Raw genomic sequence first — 26,591 nt, forward strand, 5'->3', positions numbered from 1 at the left:
GCTTGTACGCAGGGTGGGCGGGCAGCCTGCTGGCTGCCACTCTGTGCATGCGGTGCGGGCGGCTGTGCAGCATGTTACCAGTTGTCCACGGTCCCACTTTCAAATGATGGCGCCGGTGGAGCTCTTGGATGAGAGCTCCATCTGCGCACGCGCTGCTCCGGGAGTCCGCGCGTGCGCAGATGGAGCCCTTGGATGAGAGCTCCATCTGCGCATGCGTCGCTCCGGGCGCCATTACTTGAATCGGGACCGCGGACACACTCCACCACTGAGAACTCCCTGCCGCTGCCACCACTGAGCCGTCGCCGCCGCTCCCACCACTGAGCCATCGCCGCCGCTGCCACCACTGAACCGGGACTGTGGACACACTCCACCACTGAGCAGTCCCTGCCGCTGCCACCACTGAGCCGTCGCCGCCGCTCCCACCACTGAGCCATCGCCGCCGCTGCCACCACTGAGCCGGGACCGCGGACACACTCCACCACTGAGCAGTCCCTGCCGCTGCCACCACTGAGCCATCGCCGCCGCTCCCACCACTGAGCCGTCGCCGCCGCTGCCACCACTGAGCCGGGACCGCGGACACACTCCACCACTGAGCAGTCCCTGCCGCTGCCACCACTGAGCCGTCGCCGCCGCTCCCACCACTGAGCCGCCGCCCTGCCACCACTGAACCGGGACCGCGGACACTCACTGCACCGGCCTGCTGCACGGCTCACCCGCCACGGCTTCTGCTGCCACCACGGACCCCACGGCTCCTGCCACCGCGGATGCCACCGCACCTGCAACCACAGACGCCACGGCACCTGCAACCACGGACCCCGCTGCCACTGACCCGCCGCGTCTGCCAGCACAACCTGTGCCTCCTGTGACCCCGCTTCACCACCACTGCTACCCCCCTCCGGTAAGAGAACACCGGAGCATAAGATGGACCCCATTTTTCTTTTTTTTACCTTTTTTTATGTCTAAGTTTGGGGTGCGTCTTATATTCCGGTGCGTCTTATAAAGCGAAAAATACGGTAACTCCCTTTTTTTACATATAAAAAACTAACCATACATCAAATATAGCTAAAACAAAGTTAGGCTAAGACCGCACTTTGCGTTTTAAAACGCTGCGTTTAATTTGCATAATTTGTGGCAAAAACCATGGGTTCAAAGAAGCAGCATGTCAATTGTTTTTGCCATTTTGGGTGCGTTTTGCTAACATTGAAGTCAATGAGAAATGGCAAAAACCAAGAAACTTCAAAGCTCCTGCTTTTTAGGTGCAGAAAACATGTGTTTTGGACTTTAAAAACGCATGCTTTTCTGACATTAAAATAATGGAATAATATGTCCCTTTACACACACACATAGTCCGACAATTAAATTAAAGAAAATTATGATTTTATTGCTATTTTAGCATTAAATATTATAAAACCGCTATAAGTTCATGACATATAATAATGTTTTCCTTTTTTTCTCTTTTTTCATTCTTTTTGACTATTTATTCTTTATTTAGCAGTGTCTTGATGTTCAAAACGCATGTGTCAAAACGCAGGTGAAAAAGCATGTAAAAAGTGCTAAAAACGCATCTAAAACGCGGTAAATACGGATGCGTATTTAGCACTAAATTTCTGGAAAAGGCAACTTTGGCTAAATCAATTAAGGCAAAAACGTGCGTTCTAAATTGCATGCAGGGCAACGCAAAGTGCGGTCTTAGCCTAAGAGGGAACCTGACAGATCATTCTTGCTGCCCCATCCAGCAGCATGTATAAGGCACTGGCTGCATGATTTCAGCCAGATATATTTGAGGCTATGTGCGCACGTTGCGTACTGGCCCTGCAGAAATTTCTGCAGCGATTTGAACAGCACACGTGCGCTTCAAATCGCTGCAGAAACAAAAGCCGATTTCATGCGCTTTGCATATAGCCCCTCCCAGCCCCTCACATAGACAGAGCAGGGACTGCATGCAGAGAGCACGAAAAAAGTGACATGTCACTTCTTAGAACGCGCGCTTCGGGCAGCAGCCGAAGCGCTGCGCTCTAATACGCCACGTGCACACGTCTCCTGCACAATCTCCATAGATTATACAGGGGACGCAGGACGCATGCAATTACGCAACATGCGCACATAGCCTAACTCTGAAATACCATGGCATTTCAGAAAGAGACATACCGTACTTTACAAGCCATCAGGGACTGAGCTGTACAGAAGTCAAGTCAGACATTCAGGTCCCTGGTAGCTTCTCGCTGCCCATTCTCCTAGAGTTATAGGTCAAATAACACAATACAGGAAGAAATGTGTCACTCAAGGGCAAGTGGTGGGGAGAGACTGCCTTGACCCGCCTGTCTGACTAGGACAAAACAGACTGTTTGCAGCACCTCAGGTGGAATCCTTCACCAAGGATAGGGGACGCAAGTCTAAGTCCAAGGGATCCTCTTGGTTACCATATCACAAACAAAGCATGAACAGCTTCCCAGGGGTATTTTCAATTTTCTTTATTCCATCATACATGTGGGCTTTATCAAGCATGTACAAAATACTCCCACAACCCAATTTAAATACACCATGTCTATGACCCGCAACACACATCCGTTTAATTTGTACGTGTGCGGTACGTATTTGAACGTACTGGAGACACGTACACACGGAGACCCATATTATTCAATGGTAGATGGCACACACACGGAAAATCACACGGAACGTGTGACCGTGTGGTAAGTACGTGTGTGTGCTTTTCTACACGGACGACATGTCTGTTTTTGGCCGGCAGCACGCAGGCACAGACCCGCTTTAGTCTATGGGTCCGTGCCTGCACGTACCGCACACGGAGTTTGTCCGTGTTCAGCACGTTTCGTGCATGTGCATTTTTACACTAGCGATCTTTTCTTTGTTTTTTTTTAAATCAAATTCAGTATACTTACCTTTTTTTCTGCTGTTCTCAGTCATACTTATATTGGCGCTCGGTTTTTTTCTTCCCCCGGCTCATACGGCTCCCCGATCACCAGCGCGGCGAGGAACAGCTGTGCAGAGAATACGCGGCAACAATTACTTTGAATATGCCGGCCGCTCATTAATCAATCTCGTATTTCCTGCTTTCCCCACCCACAGACACCTGTGATTGGTTGCAGTCAGACACGACCCCCACGCTGAGTGACAGGTGTCTCACTGCACCCAATCACAGCAGCCGGTGGGCGTGTCTATACTGTGCAGTATAATAAATAAATAAATAATTAAAAAAACCGGCGTGCGGTCCCCCCCAATTTTAATACCAGCCAGATAAAGCCATACGGCTGAAGGCTGGTATTCTCAGGATGGGGAGCCCCACGTTATGGGGAGCCCCCCAGCCTAACAATATCAGTCAGCAGCCGCCCAGAATTTCTGCATACATTATATGCGACAGTTCTGGGACTGTACCCGGCTCTTCCCGATTTGCCCTGGTGCGTTGGCAAATCGGGGTAATAAGGAGTTTTTGGCAGCCCATAGCTGCCAATAAGTCTTAGATTTATCATGTCAGGCGTCTCCCCGAGATACCTTCCATGATTAATCTGTAAATTACAGTAAATAAACACACACACCCGAACAATCCTTTATTAGAAAAAAAAACACTAACAAATTGCCTTGTTCACAAAATTAATAAGCCCGAAAAAGCCCTCCATGTCCGGCGTACTCCAGGATGGTCCAGCGTCGCATCCAGCTCTGCTGCATGAAGGTGACCGGAGCTGCAGAAGACACCACCGCTCCTGTCAGCTCCACGCAGCTAATGAAGGGAATAGCGCGATCAGCTGTATTCAGCGTTGGCCGCAAGTAACCTCAGTCACAGCTCAGCTGATCGCGCTATTCCCTTCATTAGCTGCGTGGAGCTGACAGGAGCGACGGTGTCTTCTGCAGCTCTGGTCACCTTCATGCAGCAGAGCTGGATGCGACACTGGACCATCCTGGAGTACGCCGGACATGGAGGGCTTTTTCAGGCTTATTAAATTGGTGAACAAGGCAATTTGTTAGTGTTTTTTTTTCTAATAAAGGATTGTTCGGGTGTGTGTGTTTATTTACTGTAATTTACAGATTAATCATGGAAGGTATCTCAGGGAGATGCCTGACATGATTAATCTAGAACTTATTGGCAGCTATGGGCTGCCAAAAACTCCTTATTACCCCGATTTGCCAATGCACCAGGGCAAATCGGGAAGAGCCGGGTACAGTCCCAGAACTGTCGCATATAATGTATGCGGCAATTCTGGGCGGCTGCTGACTGATATTGTTAGGCTGGGGGGCTCCCCATAACATGGGGCTCCGCATCCTGAGAATACCAGCCTTCAGCCGTATGGCTTTATCTGGCTGGTATTAAAATTGGGGGGGACCGCACGCCGTTTTTTTTAATTATTTATTTATTTATTTTACTGCACAGTATAGAAACGCCCACCAGCTGCTGTGATTGGGTGCAGTGAGACACCTGTCACTTAGCGTGGGGGGCGTGTCTGACTGCAACCAATCACAGGAGTCTGTGGGTGGGGAAAGCAGGGAATACGAGATTGATTAATGAACGACTGGCATATTCAAAGTAATTGTTGCCGCGTATTCTCTGCACAGCTGTTCCTCGCCGCGCTGGTGATCGGGGAGCGGTAAGTATGAGAGAGGGCTGCTCACTTCAGTCACTCAGGGGATTAGCGGTCACTGGTGAATCCTTCACAGGTGATCGCTAATCAGTACGCGGCACACAGACAGAGCCGCAGCATGACAATGAAGTCGGGTGAAGTTCACCCGAGTTCATTCTCATCGCGCAACTCTGTCTGCTGTCAGCCGACATATATCAACGACGTTGTGCAACACACAAACGGACATTCCACACGGACATTCCACGTACACATACACGGGCATTTTACACACAAACACGGACATTTTACACGTACACACGGCTCGCATACGCCATCACACGGATGCCATACGTACCGGAGAAACGCCCCAAAAAAACGGAACACGGACCCGAAAAACGGACCGTGTCACACGGACGTTTTTTTGCGGAAGTGTGTTTTAGGCCTATAGCAAAGCACCAATCCGGGGAACCCCACCTCCTGTATATACAACCAATCCCAGTGATACCTCCCAATGTGGTTTGTAAACAATTCATCATCTGACGATCACACTGGCATATTCAGTTAATCTGAAGCATACAAGGATAATTAGTAGTGATGATCGAATACCAAAAAATTCGGCTTCGACGAATTTCCGACGAATAGGTCGCCGCTATTTGCGTATTCGTGAATATTCAGCGCCCAATGTAAGCCTATGGGAAACCCAAATAATTTCACGTTGGACCTAACGGCGAGCTGTGGTGACTGAGGAAAAGGCTCACATGGATGGGAAAAGGCAGAAACAGTATGGGCACAGCCTGTAGAAGGTGCGTGACTGCATTTCTACCCCCCCCGAATCCCAACCCCCTCCCGATCATCCAAGATGGCAGCGCGCACACCACCAGCCCAAATTCACCCTTTTTCTCTGCTATGACACATGCGACAGAAAACTCCTCCCCGGGTCAATCTAAGTCACCCCCCAATACCCCCCGGTGTTCCCCGGTGTCTCTGTACCCGGCGCAGCATTGATCCCCCGCGATCCCTCCTCCTTCACAATAAGCACTGGCCGCAAGAGCAGGGAGCAGCTGTGAGCTCAGCTTCCTGCTTTGAGAACGGCTGGACTGGAATTATGCCTGGTCTCTTTTTCTCTCTCTCTCATCTCTCTCTTTCCCTTTACACTACAGCTCTGCTCATTCACATTTCCTTCCTCATGCTTTACACTGCAGCTCTGCTCATACATGTTTCCTTTCCCATGCTTTACACTGCAGCTCTGCTCATTCACGTTTCCTTTCCCGTTCTCTACACTGCAGCTCTGCTCAATCACATTTCCTTTCCTGTGCTTTACACTGCAGCTCTGCTCATTCACGTTTCCTTTCTCATGCTTTACAATACAGCTCTGCTCATTCACGTTTCCTTTCCCGTGCTTTACACTACAGTTCTGCTCATTCACATTTCCTTTCCCGTGCTTTACATTGCAGGTCTGCTCATTCATGTTTCCTTTGCCATGTTTTACACTGCAGCTCTGCTCATTCACATTTCCTTTTCCATGCTTTACACTGCAGCTCTGCTCATTCATTTTTCTTTTCCCATGCTTTATACTGCAGCTCTGCTTATTCATGTTTCCTTTCCCATGCTTTACACTGCAGCTCTGCTTATTCCCATTCCCTTCCTCATACGTTACACTGCATGTGCTTTACAAAAAGCATCCAAAATGCTGCATTTTGGATACATTTTTGACAGTGTGGTCTCACTCCATTCGGCTCTGCTACATCCCCATAGAAGCATGGCTGTCTGCGAGACAGAGCCGCGCAATCAGAATGAACTTGGATGAACGTCACCCGACTTCATTGTCATTGTGCGGCTCTGTGTGTGTGCCGCGGCCTGATTTGCGATCACAGGTGAAGGACTCACCGGTGACCGCAAATCCCCAGAGTGACTGAAGTGAGTCACGCTGTCAGCAGTGACGTCACTCAGGTTACGCGCAACCAGCTGAAGTCCTCAGGTAACCTGAGTGACGTCACCGCTGACAGCGCAACTCACTTCAGTTGCTCTGTGGAGCTCACAGAGAGCGGTCATGGTCTGTGGCCGCTCCTGTCAGCTTCATGTAGCAAATCTGGGTGCGTCATGGGATCTCGTGTGGATTACGCTGGACCTGGAGGGGTATTTGGGGATTTTAATAAAGTGGTGAAAGAGGGTGTGTATGTGTTTATTTACTTTCACTTACACGTTAATCTTGGAGGGTGTCTCATAGATGCCTGCCATGATTAACCTAGGACTTAGTGGCAGCTATGGGCTGTCATTAACTCCATATTACCCCGATTGCCACTACACCAGGGCAATTCTGGATGAGCCGGGTAGAGTCCTGGGACTGTCTCATCAAATGGATGTGGCAAATCCGGGCAGCTGCTGGCTAATATTTTTAGGCTGGGGGGCTCCCCATAACGTGAATACTGAAAAAGCTGAATACCAGCTTTCAGCCGTGTGGCTTTATTTTGTCTGGTATCAAAATTGGGGGGGCACCGCATGCCGTTTTATTTTAATCATTTATTACTGCACTACATAGACCCGCCCACCGGTGGCTGTGATTGATTGCAGTGAGATAGCTGTCACTCAGTTTGGGGGTGCATCTGAATGCAACCAATAATAGGCGCCGGTGGGCAGGGTTAGCAGGGAATATGAGATGGAATAATGAGTGGTCGGCATTTTCAAAAGCAGGAGAAGCCGCCAGAGCAGTGTGACAGCTGTGCAGCGCCACACCAGTGATCGGTGAGTATGAGAGAGGGAGAGACCGACTGACAGAGAGAGAGAGAGACCAACCGACCAAAATGGTCGCTGGCTTATATAGCCCCTATGACGCTGTGCGGCCAAGCCAATCATAGTAACACTACAACAAAGATGTCTGCGGCGTTACTGTGAGGGCAACCAACATCAGATGTGTTCATTTGCTGGAAAACAGGCACCAGGAAGTCAGAAATGAAAATGAAAGTATCAGAGCGGATGCTGTTTTATTCGTCGGATAGCGAATAGTGTTAATACCCCATTATCCGTCGGATACCGAATACTGGCGAATACATTCGCTCATCCCTAATAATTAGCATACATGTCACATTTTTATCCTACTCTATAGGTCCAATATAGCCAGCAGTACAAATGCCGTATACAGGGAAATCCTCCATGGGTTGTATCCTGGCCAGTGGCACCCACGTTACTATCGTGACCGTCAGCCAATAGTGCAGTCCTAGAGAGAACATGTGACCGAACAGTCCAATGAACATGTAAGCGATCCTGCGCATGCTCCGGTGTTCCGCTCGCATAGGTCAGCTCCTGCCTCTCTGACTAGTCTTCCGTGCAGCTTGGTCCCTTTTCGTTTAATATTTCTTTATTGTTTTCAAGAAAAATTATATAGCAAAGCATGAATATAAGATAATTTTGTAGTGCCCGGTTTTACAGAATATGGAAAAGTTGCAGTTTGGTCTGGGCACAGCTCGGTCCCTTTTAAAGAATGCGGCAGCTTTTAAAGTATTAAAGTATGTTTTTCTATGAAACGTCGCAGTAAAATGAAGTTTTAATGAAGATTTTTCCATGGACTTGGTTGCTGGATTTTTTCTAACTCTGACTGAAATCATACATTCAGGTAGCAAATATCAGTTGTCAGGTTCCCTTTAAATATTTCTATTACTCTTGTACAGGTCAGGTGCATACCTTACTTAGCATTTCCACGTTTTATCCCATTAGGTTCCCACCCAGGTAGTATGATATTATTCCACTATGTGCATAACTAGGATGAGTGTGAAATAAAATGATTAGTATATTCCCATATTGCCTTATAGAGTATCTCACATTCTTACATGATCCTTTGTTTTCCTGTCGGATACTTTGGAGCTGATTAGTGTGCACTAGTGAAGATCTCTTGTGTCCACTGCGCCTTCTGCTTCTAGATTTCTTTAGAATGGTCCTTTATATTTTAGAGCATCAATATATTATGTATTCCACGTGCACCCCAACAGCTGTATCCTAAACTGTGTCAATGGATTCCCAAGTAGTGATGTGTCAGACTAAGAAAGTAACTTCAGTCCCAGATCCTTTTATCCCTTACTTATTGTGTGCCTTCCAGCATTAAACTGCTAAGCTCCGATACATTTTCAAGACTCCACAGCTTCCTCTAATTAGAGAAAGTAGAACGTAAAGAATCCTGCCCTCACATGTCTGATGTATCATCCCACATCCACTGCCCTCTAACCCACCCTGATATGGCAGAGTGGGATATACTTTGGATTGTGCTAAATTAATTTGCAGGTCTGAGTAGTGATGTGAAGCTAAGAAATAGGAAAAATAGGAAAAATCTACATTTTCATGATGTATCTCTGGTCTTCTATATCACATAGCAGCAGTACAAATATTTCTACAAAATGTAGACCTTACAGCACTGCGAATATACAAAGAAAACATGTACCTGATATAAAGCTGTATAAACACTAAAGTAGTAGCAGATGTCATTCACAAATATGTCCGAGAGCTGTGCATGCACCATCATAATTAGGAGCTGTGATTGGCAGCCGACATACTGGCACAAAGGCCATTATAACAGATAACTCGCATGCCTCCTATTTATACAGAGTCTGTCACACACAAAACTCAATTACACCATTTATACCTTCCTATACGGGTCTAAGATTTAGATTTTACTTATTTCGTATTGCATAAAAATAAGTGTAAATGTTAAATGAGAGGACCTTTGTGCCCCCTTGATGTTACCAAGGACTCAGTACATCATTACATCTGCTGAATTACAATTAATGATAAGCGAGCATTACTATGGTGCCCTGGCCTATCAGGTCGTCACAGGGTATTGTGAAATCTGCCCTTCTGTGCAATATCCACCTCCTCCTTGGTTATGGGTCCGTAACAATTGGTGTTGCCAAAACCAGGTAATCAAAATCCTAGGAACACTCTGCACCACACCCACCAGATACACCAGTAGACGGCCTAAGTGGAATAGGGTCGCCCACTTGGGGGGTTGGTTAAGGGGAGGTCAGGAGTGTCAGGAGTCAGTCAGTCAGTCCGAGAAAGGGAGAGTGTGGAGTTGGAGGTGAAAGTGAGAGGAGGTCAGGAGCTGGGCCCCTTGGAACTACTAGGTAGCAGACTTTGATCTGGGCCTGGTAGGAGCTGGACCCCCGGTCGCAGGTAATCGTGACAAGGGGCACGGAACTGTCAAGGAGGACAGCCGTAGGCCTTGTACCATCACCGTATAAATCCAAAAGCGGAAATAGAGATCCATAATTTATATATGCATGTCCACCAAACAAAGTATTTAAACCTACATTAGACCTGCGTAATCATATAGTGCATCAGAGAAAATACACAAGATTTCAAAAAGTGTACAAATTTTATTAACATGATACCGACAACACAGTAGATCACATGATTAGAGACGGATGTCAAAAAGACACAGTAAAATATCATTACCCCTTAAAAACACAGAAAAACAATCCTGGGACAGTGTGGTATAAAGTTGGTATATTATAGTGGTCAAAAAATAGATATATGCATACACCCTAAGGTACATCAAAGCTAATTTACATAGGACCAACAGTCTAATATGCTGTAGCAATCATAAAAAAGGTGTATGATTATATCCCAAATACATCAAGAGTGATAATAAAACTGACATTCCAGCAGGTGTAATCAACAACTGATGTTTGAATTACCACACCATGCAAATGCATACATATTATACATATAAAGAACCACCACGGATTACATGAGTTAAAGCATACATTTCTGCAGTTGGATTTTAGTGACTACCCATGTAAGGGTTTACCAGCCTTCAGGTCAAATAGAAACCCCAGATACATGCCATGCCATCCTGCCACCCAGAAGGGGGGAGGGGGGGGAAAAAGGGAAGACCAAAACCTGGTAATCTGCTGGAGGCAGATTTGAAAGTTATTTGAGACCACTACCTGTTGAACCACACTGCCCAGCACCTCTACGCGCGTTTCACACTCGCTTCGTCAGGAGGTGCTGTGACAGGGAAATGGTCATCTTGTTATGGCGCAGGACTCACCTGAGGCCCATCAGTGGCCCGCGGTGTGCGGCGACGGCCATGCTGCCCACTCCAGCCGGCGTCCCGGAAGCCGCATTGCGCGCTAATCGCTTCACTCATTGGGCGCCGGCTGCAGGGGAGGGACAGACACCGACACACACCGCGCGCACGGGCATCAGTGAGCCCAGCGCCATCTTGGATGAGGGCAAAACTACTGGCAACCAGCATAGATCAGAAAATCTCATACACATATTGCTGGAATATTGTTTTTTGAGCAATAACCATATTATAAGTACACTTTATCGCATAGAGAGTTGACAAGAATACATAATATCCCGATCCAAAAGTTTGTGGAAAACGCAGCACACGGAAATGCCAAAAACATTATTCAGCCATCTATAGCAAAAAAGTTATTTATTATTTCATGGTCATCCCGTGCGCTGCATGTCCACAACCAAACAGCTCACCATGCGTACCATACAAGCTAAGGTAAAATTACATTGCTCAAACGTTTAATATACATGTTGATGCACATAAATCCTGGAGTATAATTCCATCATATTACATCGCACAGACGTTTGATATACAGATCGATGCACATAAATCCTAGAATATGATTCCATCATATATGTAGAGAATGTACATTTCACACATAACTGGCTTCCAAAAATTCGCTCTCACCAAGCCCTGTATATAAAAATCAAAGGAAAAAAAAGAAAATTAAAAAATGACCATAAAAATCAAACAGAGAGCAATAAGCCCAAAGAGGCAGCTCAAGTCAGACCCAAACAGTAAGTACCACACAGAACATGATTAAACAAGGAAAGTCAACATATACCAAAAGACGCATGAGAACAGGGTTTAGAACAAGAATTCAGGACAAAAATATCCACAGGCAAGGTGGTCACAGGAAGGGCTTAAAGGACACCAGATCATTTAGACCCTGAGGCTTAACGGTCTCCAATGTGGTAATCCACTTCACCTCCTTCTGGGCCAGTACCTTTCTGTGGTCACCTCCCCTCGTACCGAAATAGACTGTATCTATCCCTCTGAATTTAAGAAGACGCCAATTGCAACTGTGCTTTTCCCAAAAGTGCCTGGGTATATTGTTAAGGGCATCAATTTCTTCTGCTGTTTCGACTTTTGCAGCTTTTTTGATGTCCCTAATGTGTTTGAGAACCCTGACTCTAAATTCCCGGGAGGTCAACCCTACATATATTAATCCGCAAGGGCACTTAGCCCAATAAACAACAAATGTTGTCCTGCAGTTAATAGTATGCACAATCTTGTAGGACTTAGTATTAGATGCATCATGGAAAGTAAAGGACCTCTCCATTTGGGGACAGGCCCCACAGTCTCCACAAGCAAAAGAACCCCATTTGGGTCCCCTTGTCAGACGCAGAAATGTAGAGGGGGGTGGGACATAGTGACTCTTCACTATCATGTCCTTTATTGTTTTGGACCTACGTGGCGTAACTGATGGCCAAGCCGAAATGGCTTTTGCTAAATCACCATCAGACATAAGTATAGGCCAATAGCGTGCTACAACTTCATTCATTTCCCTCCACTGAGAGTGATAGGCCGTAATAAATCTGACTTTTTGATCCGATCTTCTTACACTCGGTTTAAGGAGGTTATCCCTCGGGGTATGTCTTGCCCTCTCATAGCCAGATTCAATCGACCTATCACTATAGTGGCGGGACTTAAACCGCCTCCTAAGGTCCGCCGCCTGGCCCTCAAACAAGACATTGTCCGAACAAACCCTACGGGCTCTCAAAAACTGACCTGTTGGTATGGAGTTGATGACTTGTGGGGGATGAGAAGATTTTGCACTAAGAAGGGAGTTAACTGCTGTTCCTTTTCTAAAGATGTCCGTCACGAGAGAGCCATCCACTCCCCTCATTATTCTGATGTCCAGAAACTCTATTGAGCTAGGGCTGCAATTATAAGTTAATTTTATGTTAGAATTATTAACATTCAGAGAGCACATAAACCGCTCTAATTCCTCCTGTCCACCCTGCCAAACCATGAACACGTCATCTATATACCTCACCCACAACAAGACTGAACCACTATCACTGTCAGGATATTGAATGGAGCGCTCCCAGTACCCCAGGAAGAGGCACGCATACGAGGGCGCACAAGACGCCCCCATAGCAGTGCCCCTCTGCTGGAGATAGTAGCGCCCCTTGAACAGGAAAAAGTTGTGGGTGAGGATACATTTCAGCAGGGTGAGCAGGAGGAAAACAAGATTACTCTCTAGAGAGGTAGTGCTTAAATAAAACTCTACAGCCCTTAACCCATCAGAGTGTGCAATAGACGTATACAATGACTCTACGTCAGCAGTCATCATTATAACGTCATCATCCAAATGTAAGTCCTGTATCCGTACCAACAGGTCAGCTGAGTCCCGAATATAGGAGGGTAAGTCGAACATCAAAGGTTGTAAATAATAATCCAAAAATCTACAGGCGGGTTCGCACAGGCTATTAACACCCGAGACTATCGGTCTTCCCAAGGTGTCCTGGAGGCTCTTATGAACTTCAGGTAAAAAATATATAGTTGGTACAATAGGAAATTGATTCACAAGACCCTCCAGGATACCCACGGGGATGATGTTATCATTACAAGCTTTTTTGAGTATGTTATCAAGTTCAGATTTGAAAATTGCAGATGGATTACTATCCAATTTCCGATAACAGTCACGGTTGTTTAACTGTCTGAAGGCCTCGGCCTCATACTTGACAGTTGGCCAAATACCTACATTTCCCCCCTTGTCAGCCTGTTTCACCACTATGTCCTGCATTTTAGATAACTCGTCAATCGCTTTTCTTTGTCCCTGGTTCAAGTTATCATGAGATCTCGTCTCAGGGAGTTTGCGAAGGTCTTGAGTGACTAGTTTGACAAATAGGTCTATAGTGGGACAGGCTGACAATGGGGGAAAGGCAGAGGACTTCTTAATAAATTGTGGAAATTTTGAGGTGGATGTTTCCTCTTGTTCTGCCAGTAAGGATTCCAGGAGTTCAACAACTTCTCTATCCTGTGTGGATAGGGTTGCCCAATCGACATCACTCCTCCTAGAGATGTCGTCCTAGAAATGTTTCTTAAAGAGGAGCTTTCGGCCAAATAGCTGGATATCCTTAATGGCAGTAAACCTGTCAAATCTCGCAACAGGCGAGAATGACAGGCCCATCTGCAAAACGTCAATCTGATCTTGTGTAAGTAAACGATCCGACAAGTTAATCACCTCCAGACTATCCTTAGTCCCACGGTCTTTACCTCCACTCTCAGACTGATTAGCCTTCTTTTTGGTGCTGTTGCGAGTTGTTACTCCGCCTGCAGTAGATCTTTCAGGACCATTTTGATTTGCTGAGGGACCAGGGAAAGGACTCCTCGAACTGTCGTCTGATGACATTGAAGAGTTTCTATAAGTGGATCTAGACCTAGATCTTGATCTGAATCTTTTGGGCTGGTGCCACCTATACACCCTATCCGATTCATGATCCTCAATATCATGCTGAAATTTCTTTAATTTAAATTGTTTAATATCATTTTCCCAACGAAGGGAATCCTTCTGCACTTCCTTTTCAAAAATATCTATAGCATCTTTTGACATCTTCAATTTGATCTCAGAGTTGACTATCTCAATTTCGGCCTCCAAAGTTTCGATTTTCTTTTTATCATATCCGATGAGGAGTTCCAACATTGTTCGGGAACAAAGCCCGCAAGCCTCCTCCCATCTTTTTTAAAATTGGCATCATCGACCTCAAAGGAAGGAAACACCTGAACTCTCAGGCCTCTGGGGGTAATCCCCCTAGAAAGGTACTGCTCCAAAGAGGCCTTGTTCCACCACGCTCTCATGCGCTTATGGACTAAATCCTTGTATCTATTCTGTAACTCACGGTACTGTACAGAGGTTGAAACTTGAGCCGGACCAGAGCTGCCGCCGAAGACCTCGCTCAACTGTGTGATCCAACAGCCATCTCTACTTTTGTAATCCATATTGGACCCTAGATCCAAACCAAAAAACAGAATATAAATCCAAAAGCGGAAATGGAGATCCATAATTTATATATGCATGTCCACCAAACAAAGTATATAAACCTACATTAGACCTGCGTAATCATATAGTGCATCAGAGAAAATACACAAGATTTCAAAAAGTATATAAATTTTATTAACATGATACCGACAACACAGTATATCACATGATTAGAGACGGATGTCAAAAAGACACAGTAAAATATCATTACCCCTTAAAAACACAGAAAAACAATCCTGGGACAGTGTGGTATAAAGTTGGTATATTATAGTGGTCAAAAAATAGATATATGCATACACCCTAAGGTACATCAAAGCTAATTTACATAGGACCAACAGTCTAATATGCTGTAGCAATCATAAAAAAGGTGTATGATTATATCCCAAATACATCAAGAGTGATAATAAAACTGACATTCCAGCAGGTGTAATCAACAACTGATGTTTGAATTACCACACCATGCAAATGCATACATATTATACATATAAAGAACCACCACGGATTACATGAGTTAAAGCATACATTTCTGCAGTTGGATTTTAGTCACTACCCATGTAAGGGTTTACCAGCCTTCAGGTCAAATAGAAACCCCAGATACATGCCATGCCATCCTGCCACCCAGAAGGGGGGAGGGGGGAAAAAAGGGAAGACCAAAACCTGGTAATCTGCTGGAGGCAGATTTGAAAGTTATTTGAGACCACTACCTGTTGAACCACACTGCCCAGCACCTCTACGCGCGTTTCACACTCACTTCGTCAGGAGGTGTTGTGACAGGGAAATGGTCATCTTTTTATGGCGCAGGACTCACCTGAGGCCCATCAGTGGCGCGCGGTGTGCGGCGACGGCCATGCCGCCCACTCCAGCCGACGTCCCGGAAGCCACATTGCGCGTGCGCGCTAATCGCTTCACTTATTGGGCGCCGGCTGCAGGGGAGGGACAGACACCGACACACACCGTGCGCACGGGCATCAGTGAGCCCAGCGCCATCTTGGATGAGGGCAAAACTACTGGCAACCAGCATAGATCAGAAAATCTCATACACATATTGCTGGAATATTGTTTTTTGAGCAATAACCATATTATAAGTACACTTTATCGCATAGAGAGTTGACAAGAATACATAATATCCCGATCCAAAAGTTTGTGGAAAACGCAGCACACGGAAATGCCAAAAACATTATTCAGCCATCTATAGCAAAAAAGTTATTTATTATTTCATGGTCATCCCGTGCGCTGCATGTCCACAACCAAACAGCTCACCATGCGTACCATACAAGCTAAGGTAAAATTACATTGCTCAAACGTTTAATATACATGTTGATGCACATAAATCCTGGAGTATAATTCCATCATATTACATCGCACAGACGTTTGATATACAGATTGATGCACATAAATCCTAGAATATGATTCCATCATATATGTAGAGAATGTACATTTCACACATAACTGGCTTCCAAAAATTCGCTCTCACCAAGCCCTGTATATAAAAATCAAAGAAAAAAAAAGAAAATTAAAAAATGACCATAAAAATCAAACAGAGAGCAATAAGCCCAAAGAGGCAGCTCAAGTCAGACCCAAACAGTAAGTACCACACAGAACATGATTAAACAAGGAAAGTCAACATATACCAAAAGACGCATGAGAACAGGGTTGTACCATCACCGGGCTGGGACCAGAACACGACGGGGTACATGGACCCCAGGTTAGGGAGTAGCTTCAGGCAGCCTGACAATTTACATGACGAGAACGGAGCCTTCAAGATCCGCTCTCCACCCACTCCAAAATTGGGGTACTAGCGCAACAAGAGGGATAGGACTTTCCACAAATACAGTCCAAGAAATCCCAAGCGTGAATCCTGAGAGCAAGCTCCCTCAGTTAGCCACACTGGGGAGTGGAACCCAACTAGTTTCAGGCTACAGGGACCTACCAGAAAGAAACAAGGTGCCATGGAAAAAGGTCACAGATCAACAGGCAACACCAACAGGAACGGGACCCAAACATGCTCCCCCTCAGCGGCAGTGGTGTCCAGAACTTTGGTTTACTACAGTTGTCGGTGTCAGCATTATTGGACTGAGTGAGTACGCAAGTGACCCTTACCTTCCCAGTGGCACATCCCTGTCACCATCACTGAGTCCCGGGGCATCCCCCCCACCCGTGGAGGGGTTAAACACCTGGCTGCCCACACCATCGCCACCGGGTACTTCCAGCCGCAGTGGTTGTACTCCACCTTACCACACACCATGGGTGGCGTCACAAACTATATCAATTTCCCTGTAAATACCCCCAGTTCATTCGAGTGGCCGCAAGACCCCCGGGTCCGGACGCCCCTCGAGCCACTGCGGATCCGGATCCGAGCAGCTCGGCTGCTGACACGATTGTGGTACATTACCATGCTCTGGTGCTCAGTACTCGGTAAGAGAAGTTAGATGCTCGGATGAGTGAGACTCGAGTACCCAAGTATAATGGAAGTCAATGGGGAACTCAAGAATTTTTCTGGGAAAACTTTGAATGCTTGAGTCCCCCATTGACTTCCATTATACTTGGATGCTGGAGTCACATCTATCTGAGCATGCAACTGAATACTGAGCACTAGAGCATGGTAGTGCTTGCTCATCACTGATTACAATCTTCCACACCTTAGAGTTCACTTGAAGGCCTACCTCAATTGGGTACTCAGCCCTGCACACACTAACCATGCAGGAACCCAGAGTGTGAACAGTGTTAGTTCTCTCATCCCTATCCACTGTAACCACTTACTGCACACAGGATCACATAGTAGAGGCCGATGCTGATCAGAGCACACACACTGACACTGCAAGGGCTGAGCATGCGCACACAGTGTCTGAGTGCGATCTCATCCCTCTTTCATATCAGCATCAGCCACCTGCTACTATGTGATCCTGTGCACTGTGAGCAGCTATTGTAGACAGGAAAGTGGGTGACAATACATCTATACATATGTGGCGCCCTGGACAAGCCAGGACGTCACAGGTACTACAACAACGCACCCCACACCCCGGCTAGGCACACCGAGGTCAAACAAAAATCCTTGTTGCCTCCCTCCAGGGGCTGATGTCCACACCAGGGGGTGGAGCCAGGTGGTTGGCCCCACCCACCGAGGAGTCCACAGTCCTGGAGGCGGGAAAAGGAAGTCAGATAGAGTTTTGAGTTTGAGGAGTGGTGAAGTGGTAGTAGAGGAGACTGACCGTGTACGGGTGCGTGGCCCGGGCACATACAGCAAGGTTGGCAGACGGTGGTGCCCGTCTGCAGGAGAGGCTGATTGAAGTGAACCGTAAGGACCGGGGACGGGCGGTGGCCCGCCGGTACCGGATCGGGGAACGAAGAGAAGCCAGCACCATTCGGCAGGGCTTACGGACCCCGACCAGGCTAGGAGTCGCCGTAAAACCGGTCAAATCCGTTAGCGAAGGGAACCTCCGGGGTTTCCCAGCAGTCAAGACCCGATTGAAGGCAACAGCTCAAACCGTGAAGGGAAACACAGTCACCGCCAAGGCTACAGTTCCTAGGGCCAGAGCCTGCGGGCAAAAGGGGCTCCCTCAGCCTCCATCCAAGCTGGGGAGCGGGTTACCGGTGGGAAGCCATTGGAACCGTGAACATAACACAGGTGCAGAGAAAGGCAATCACCGCCAACCTACCGGAAGAACTACCGCAGCCGTCTGTGGGACCCGTCCATCCAGCCGTTTGTTTTGCCGGAGACTTTGCATTTATCATTGGCTGAGTGAGTACCACCGTGCCGTGCGGCACCGCGCTGCCCCCGCGACCCTGCACCTCACCAGGCCCCATAACCCGCCTGCCATCCCTCCCTCACCGGGCCCCGGGACAACCAACCCCCCTACCCACGGAGGGGAGAAAACAACATCCAAGCTGCTCCCTGTCACCGCTCCCAGGATCCCCGTGCAGAGCAGCGGTTGTACCACAACCTCACCACAACCGTGGGTGGCGTCACGGACAATATCCCTAAACCAAACCACCCCCTTTCACTCACGGGCGAGGAGCGCTGCTCGAGTCCCCGGGATCCGGCCCACCGCTCGAGCCACCGAGCACCAGCAGCCGGACCTGAGCAGTGGGTGAGCGCAGCGTCCCCTCCCCGCCCGCGACACATACTGACACTGTGTATGCTCTTATCTGCTTTGCCAGTTTGTGCAGGGCTGAGGATTCAATTCAGGTAGCATTCCAATGCAAGTGCTGTCAATCAGCACAAGGAGCGGTGCGAAGAATTGTAACCGTGGTGGCAAAATGGTGCACTGTGCAATTGGCCACACCATGGGTGCACCAAGGACTCCTTATTTACATATCCAACAAAACATTTTTTATGTAAAACAAAATAAGTAAAATCTATACTGCAGGTATGACATTTACAGGGGATTTATGAATGTATAAATGGATTAACTTGAGCTCTGGCGGAAACAGACTCCCATTTACTCTTCATATGCTAAATCAGTGACTTCTGTGATCATAGTTGCTATGGCCAGCAGGTGGTTAACAATGGTATCGGCATTAGATTTACATTCCAATGTATTATAGAATAAAAGGTAAAATATTAAATGCCGCCTGATATGACAAAAACAAAGTTTAATAAAGTTTGGATAAAGCACACACAAATTAAAATAAACTTTATCCTAAAAAAAACTAAACTTATTTTATTTAAAGAGGTTTTCCAGAATTGTTGAATAATCTTTATATAAATCCTATACTGTGCAAGTGATACAGTGCCCGATGTATTTACTGTCTGCATTTTGCCCCCTCTCCAAATCTTGATGTACATCATATGATCATGCCTATACTGGATTTCTATTTTCACTCACATCCTGATATCTTAGGGCGGCAAGGTGGCTCAGTGGTTAGCACTGCACCATTATAGCCAGGGCCACCATGAAGACATTTCTGCCCTTACTGGTGTATGGGGGTGAAGAGGTGGGTCCCGACTCGGGCATGGGGTACTTCGCTTTATTAATCCATGGCCTGGACCCTAGTCACAGGCGCAGATTGGAAAAAATATGGCCACAGCAGAGGTGGGCAGCGGTGATGCTTCAGCCACTTTAGCTGAGTGCACACTGCACATGGCTAGTTTGCATGGGAAGTGCTTCAGGTGCATTGCATGCAAATTAGACATGTGGTGGCAGCAGGGGCATTGGGGTAGAGCAGTACAAGTCATCCTGTGGCCCATCGTGCAGCAGCCAGCGGGGAATGGAAAATGCTCCATTGAGAAGCTAAAGACAGGGGTGGGATGATCACAGAGGCCGAGAGTGGTGATGTGGAGGGGCCCACCAACTCCATCCCCTGCTTCAAGGGCACACATCCAGCTGAAATGCATCACTGCACAGAGAGGACGCTGTGTGATGTGGCAGCCGGGAAGGGTGAGTTAAATTTTTTCTTTGTTTTTGCATTAGAGACAGAATGGAGACATACTGATGGGGACATATATACCAGGAGGGGCCCAGGAGGGGACATATATACCAGGAAAGGGACATATACACTAGGAGGGGTCCAAGAGGGGGACCTATATACCAGGAGAGGGACATGTATACTGGGAGAGGGACCTATATACCAGGAGAGGGACATATATACCAGGATGAGGACAAATAAAGCAGGTTGGGGACATACCAGGAGGGGACCAGAAAGGGGACATATATACCAGGAGGAGGACATAGAAACCAGGATGGGGACATATATACCAGGAGGGAGAAGTATATACCAGGATGGGGACATATACTGTATACCAGGAGGGTCCCAGGAGGGGGACATATATACTAGGAGGGGGACATATTCACCTGGAGGGAGACATATGTACTTGGAAGGGGACATATATACTAGAAGGGGGACATATAAACTAGGAGGGGCTCAGTAAGGGGACATATATAACAGGATAGGGACAAATAAACCAGGATAGGGACATATATACCAAGAGGGAGACATACAGTATATACCAGGATGGGGACATATATACCAGGAAGGGGACACATATACCAGGAGGAAGACATATGTACAAGGAGGGTCTCAGAATGGGGACATATATACCAGGATGGGGACATAGATGTATATAGACTTGGCTTTTGTGTTTTGTATCAATAAAAGACATGTTTATACATAAATAGGTGGGTGTGCACATTTCTTAATATGCAGCTTTTTTTCTTTCAAGTTACAATTCATTTTTTTGCATAATTTTGTTAGTATACTTTCCTTTGTTTATATTTATTTCCTTGTGATGCCCACTAGTTTTTTCTTAACAAAGTGTTGCACAGAGCAGTGGGGGGCTGTTATACAGAGTTGCTGTGTGTATGGGGGGATATTATACTAAGGGGCAGTGTGTGGGGCAGCATATTATACAGAGGGACAGTATGTGGGGAATATTATACAGAGGGGCAGTAAGTGGGGTGATATTATAGAGAGGGGTAGTGTGTGGCGGGATATTATACAGAGGGGCAATGTTTGGAAGATATTGTACAGAGGGGCAGTGTGTGTGGGGTGATATTATATAGAGGGGAAGTAAGTGTGTGGGGGATAATACACAGAGGGGCAGGGTGTAGTGGGATATTATACAGAGATGTAGTGTGTTAGGAGGATATTATACAGAGGGTCAGTGTGTGGGAGGATATTATACAGAGGGGTAGTGTGTAGGAGGATATTATACAGAAAGGCAGTGTGAGATAAATATTATTGAGAGGGGTGGTGTAGAGGGTGTATTATGAAGAGAAGCGGTGTAGAAGGTGTATTATGCATAGCGGTGGTGTATTAGGTGTATTATTATTAATTTTCTGAGGGCAATACTTCATTTTCTGGAACACCTTCAAGGTTACTAACACTTATGGCCATGGCAAACCTATTTGCAGTGCTTTGGTCCTGGGTTCAAATCTCACCAAGGGCAAAATTTTCAAGGAGTTTGTATGTTTTCCCCATGTTTGTGTGGGTTTCCTCCCACACTCCAAAGATAAGGAATTTAGATTGAGAGCCAAAATGGGGACAGGGTTGCTGATGTATGTAAAGCGCTTTGGAATTAATGGCACTATATATGTGTGAATAAATAATATTATTTTTATCTTCTTCTGTGCATTCCCTAGAAATGCTCTGTCATTCATATCTGGTGCATGCACTGATCATAAAATTTATCTCAAGCACATCAAGCCTATCAATCATGCTCCTGTCACTAGTAACATCCCAGATCATTGAAACAGCAGAAGTAGAAAGCGCACAGTGGTCAGGATGGCGTCCTTCCACAGCTATTCTACTGCACAAGTCCAAAAAGAAAATCAGAACTGGCCAGAGTGAGCCTGGCTGCAGTGCCAATGCTATGTAATATGGGTATGAACGGAGAAACAGCCAGGAAACTTCCTTCCCAGAAACAAAACAAAAAAATGTATGCAGTAGTATAGAGGGAAACAGAAGGTTGGGCATTAGTGATGAGCAATAGTGATGAGCGAGTATGCTTGTTACTACTCGGTACTCGCACGAGTATCATTGTACTCGGGCTACTCGGCGGGTACCGAGTAATTTCGCGATACTCGTGCTGTACTCGTGGTCTTCATCTTTGCATGTTGGCGCTCTTTTGAGAGCCAGCCCTCATGCAGGGATTGGCTGGCAGACCACTGCAATGCCACAGCCCTATTAGTTGTGGAATTGCAGTGATTGGCCGGCCTGCACAGCGTGACCGAGCCTTTATACCGGTGGGCGCGCTGTGCTCTGCACACAGCCATCTCATATTCCCTGCTTTCCACGCTCACAGGCGCCTATGATTGGTTGCAGTGAGACATGCCCCCACGCTGAGTGACAGGTGTCTCACTGCACCCAATCACAGCAGCCGGTGGGCGTGTCTATACTGTGCAGTAAAATAAATAAATAAATAATTAAAAAAAACGGCGTGCGGTCCCCCCAATTTTAATACCAGCCAGATAAAGCCATACAGCTGAAGGCTGGTATTCTCAGGATGGGGAGCCCCACGGTATGGGGAGCCCCCCACCCTAACAATATCAGTCAGCAGCCGCCCAGAATTGCCGCATACATTAGATGCGACAGTTCTGCGACTGTACCCGGCTCCTCCCGATTTACCCTAGTGCGTTGGCAAATCAGGGTAATAAGGAGTTAATGTCAGCCCATAGCTGCCACTAAATCCTAGATTAATCATGTCAGGCGTCTCCCCGAGATTCCTTCCATGATTAATCTGTAAATTACAGTTAAAAAACACACACACCCGAAAAATCCTTTATTAGAAATAAAAAACAATAACAAAGTCCCTCATCACCAATTTATTAACCCCGACAAACCCTCCATGTCCGGCGTACTCCACAGTCCTCCAGCGTCGCGTCCAGCTCTGCTACATTCAGGTGACAGGAGCTGCAGAATACACCGCCGCTTCTGTCAGCTTCACACAGCAACTGAGGTGAGTAGCGCGATCAGCTGCTGTCAGTCAGGTAACTCACGGCCACCGCTGGATCCAGCGGTGCCGCGATTAACCTCAGTGACAGCAGCTGATCGCTATACTCACCTCAGTTGCTGCATGGAGCTGACCGGAACGGCGGTGAGTAGCGCGATCAGCTGAGCTGTCACTGAGGTTACCCGCGGCCACCATTGCATCCACCGCTGGATCCAGGTAACCTCAGTGACAGCTCAGCTGATCGCTATACTCACCTCAGTTGCTGTGTGAAGCTGACCGGAGCGGCAGTGAGTAGCGCGATCAGCTGAGCTGTCACTGAGGTTACCCGCGGCCACCGCTGCATCCTCCGCTGGATCTAGGTAACCTCAGTGACAGCTCAGCTGATCGCTATACTCACCTCAGTTGCTGTGTGAAGCTGACCGGAGCGGCGGTGTATTCTGCAGCTCCTGTCACCTTCATGCAGCACAGCTGGACGCGACGCTGGAGGTCCGTGGATTACGCCGGACATGGAGGGTTTGTCGGGGTTAATAAATTGGTGATGAGGGACTTTGTTAGTGTTTTTTATTTCTAATAAAGGATTTTTCGGGTGTGTGTGTTTTTTAACTGTAATTTACAGATTAATCATGGAAGGAATCTCGGGGAGAAGCCTGACATGATTAATCTAGGATTTAGTGGCAGCTATGGGCTGCCATTAACTCCTTATTACCCCGATTTGCCAACGCACTAGGGTAAATCGGGAAGAGCCAGGTACAGTCCCAGAACTGTCGCATATAATGTATGCGGTATTTCTGGGCGGCTGCTGACTGATATTGTTAGGCTGGGGGGGCTCCCCATAACGTGGAGCTCCCCATCCTGAGAATACCAGCCTTCAGCCGTATGGCTTTATCTGGCTGGTATTAAAATTGGGGGGACCGCACGCCGTTTTTTTTAATTATTTAATTATTTATTTCACTGCACAGTATACACACACACACCGGCTGCTGTGTTTGGGTGCAGTGAGACACCTGTCACTCAGCGTGGGGGCGTGTCTCACTGCAACCAATCATAGGCGCAGGAAAGCAGGGAATACGAGATTGTTTAATGAGCGGCCGACTTTTTCAAAAGAGGAAAAGCCGCCGGAGTTTAGTGAACAGCAGTGCAGCGCCGCGGCAGTGATCGGGGAACGGTAAGTAAGAGAGAGGGGGGAGAATGACCGACAGACTGTGAGAGGGGGACAGACAAGACAGAGAGAGACCGACAGAGCGAGACCGACCGACGGGAGATAGATTGAAAAAAAAAATGACCGACATCGCTAGTAAAAAGCACAAAACGTGCGTTTTGGACATCGGAGTGTCACACAATGTTTTACGTAAAATCTTTCATGTATTAATCTCAAAAAGTAACATACACCAGCTCTATCTCACTATTGGGTATGTGCCCTTAACATTTCCGCCATGAAAATTCATTTTGGTGTCATTTTGGAAGGTTTTCTGGTGAGTCCGTAAAAATGGCGTAAAACTCGGACAAAATTGTTCACAGCTGTGACTTTTGAGTGATAAATGCTTCAAGGGGTCTTCCCCATGCTGTTGCCATGTCATTTGAGCACTCTTCTGAGACTTTTGTGACATTTTTAGGGTTTCTACATGCTGCCGGGGGTCATTTCATAAAAATACTCGGGTCTCCCATAGGATAACATTGGGCTCGGTGCTCGGGCCGAGTACACGAGTATCTTGGGATGCTCGGCCCGAGCCTCGAGCACCCGAGCTTTTTAGTACTCGCTCATCACTAATGAGCAAGCATTCCCATGCTCAGGTGCTCTGTACTAATAACGAGCAGTTGGACACTCAGATGGGCAAGACTCTAGTACACAAGTATGATGAAAGTCAATGGGAAACTTGAGCATTTTTCTGGAACATTTCCCAGAAAAATGCTTGAGTCCCTCATTGATTTCCCTTGTACTCTGTACGCGAGTCAAGCCCGTCCGAGTGCCTGACCCGACAAAAATAAGAAAAAGGTAGTAGGGGGTAATATTAGAGCCTAAATGGCAGCCCACAGACATACTGAACTTCAAAATTAGGGTTACAAACCCCTCTAATAAACGTAATAACACATAAACAACCTGTCTGCTCCTTACATCTGTGACCTAGTCTCCCGGTACCTACCTACACACAACCTCACATCCTCACAAGATCTCCTTCTCTACTCCTCTCTTATCTCCTCTTCTCACAATCGCGTACAAGATTTCTCCCGTGTGTCCCCATTCTTTTTTTGTTACCTCATATTATATATATAGACTATATATTATATATATAGACCACTGCGCAACCAGCTCTGTCCTCACCTATTGTACCCTCACCCATTCCCTGTAGACTGTGAGCCCGGGCAGGGTCCTCTCTCCTCCTGTACCAGTCTGTTTTGTATTGTTATTGATTGTTGTACGTATACCCTCTTTCACTTGTAAAGCGCCATGGAATAAATGGCACTATAATAAAAAATAATATTAATAATAAAAATATACATAATTATTTTTAACATAAAAAAAAGAATCATTAACCCTCTTCTAAAAAGTCAATGTTCCGTATCAATACGTTTAAGATGGATATACTACCCCGGTTTCTATATATATTTCAGGCAGTGCCGATTCTCCCTCCCGCTAGTTTTTTTCGGACCCTCAGGTCTGCTCTAACTCACTTTATATGGGGACACTCTAGAGCCAGAATAAAATACCATACACTTACACGGCATATTACTACTGGGGGCGCTGGACTTCCAGACCTGCGCGGATATCATAAGGCGGCCCTGTTAGTTCGACTGTTTGACTGGCATTTTAACGAAAAGGTTAAGAAATGGGTCACACTTGAACAGGAAAGCTCTTCAACTCCCTTAAAATATCTTCCATGGCTTGAGTCCAGAGAGGGGGTGAGATTATCTTCGGCGGATTTTTTGATTAGAGCCACGTTGAGGGTATGGGATCAGGTAAAACGGAGAGGTGGGTTGGTGGGATGCCCCTTCCTTCTAGCACCTATCATTTCCAACCCAGAATTTCCCCCGGGAGTTGGCCGGACTAACTTTTTAAGATGGAATGTACAACAGGATGGTAGGATTTATCACACCCTCGCAGGGTCCAGCATGAGATCTTTCTCGGATATGCAAAATATGGAACCCCCTCGGATATTGTCCTGGATTGAATACAGACAACTCTATTCATTTGTCAACTCTAGGTCACGGGGAATAGGAGGTCTGTCAGACACACTGGTTTTGCCCTTTGAAAAATTGTTTATGCAGGATTCAACACCACTACATCTGATGTCTCTCATATATAAGTTGATAGGTCAGGCAGTTCCCTCCGCGGACTCAGATCCCAAATATATGACAAAGTGGGAAGAAGAACTGGAGACGACTTTCACAGACACAGAAAAACAGAGAGCATATATATTTACACATAAACTGTCAACGGCAGGGTACACAAAAGAGAAAAACTATAAGATTTTGACAAGATGGTATCAGTGTCCGGTACAGCTGCACAGGATCTTCCCTTCTGTCGCTGAGGAGTGTTGGCGCTGTGAGACAGTCCGGGGGACGATGACGCATATA

General features: G+C 46.7%; 1 protein-coding gene across 3 annotated transcripts in view; it reads right to left on the minus strand.

The window, feature by feature from the left end:
- Positions 1 to 26,591, minus strand: part of LOC142291737 (uncharacterized) — a 78,484-nt gene that overhangs the window by 41,947 nt on the left and 9,946 nt on the right. Inside the window, exon 2 of one of the 3 annotated variants that reach the window (XM_075336486.1) lies at positions 9,980 to 14,597. The exons of the other annotated variants lie outside the window; for them this stretch is intronic. Coding sequence (XP_075192601.1) covers positions 11,492 to 13,393 — 1,902 coding nt within the window. The 5' untranslated portion in view covers positions 13,394 to 14,597 and the 3' untranslated portion in view covers positions 9,980 to 11,491. Of the gene's footprint in view, positions 1 to 9,979; positions 14,598 to 26,591 lie in introns of those variants that run through there. 3 annotated transcript variants of the gene reach the window in all.

Source organism: Anomaloglossus baeobatrachus, chromosome 2 (assembly GCF_048569485.1).
Source record: "Anomaloglossus baeobatrachus isolate aAnoBae1 chromosome 2, aAnoBae1.hap1, whole genome shotgun sequence".
NCBI lineage: Eukaryota > Metazoa > Chordata > Amphibia > Anura > Aromobatidae > Anomaloglossus > Anomaloglossus baeobatrachus.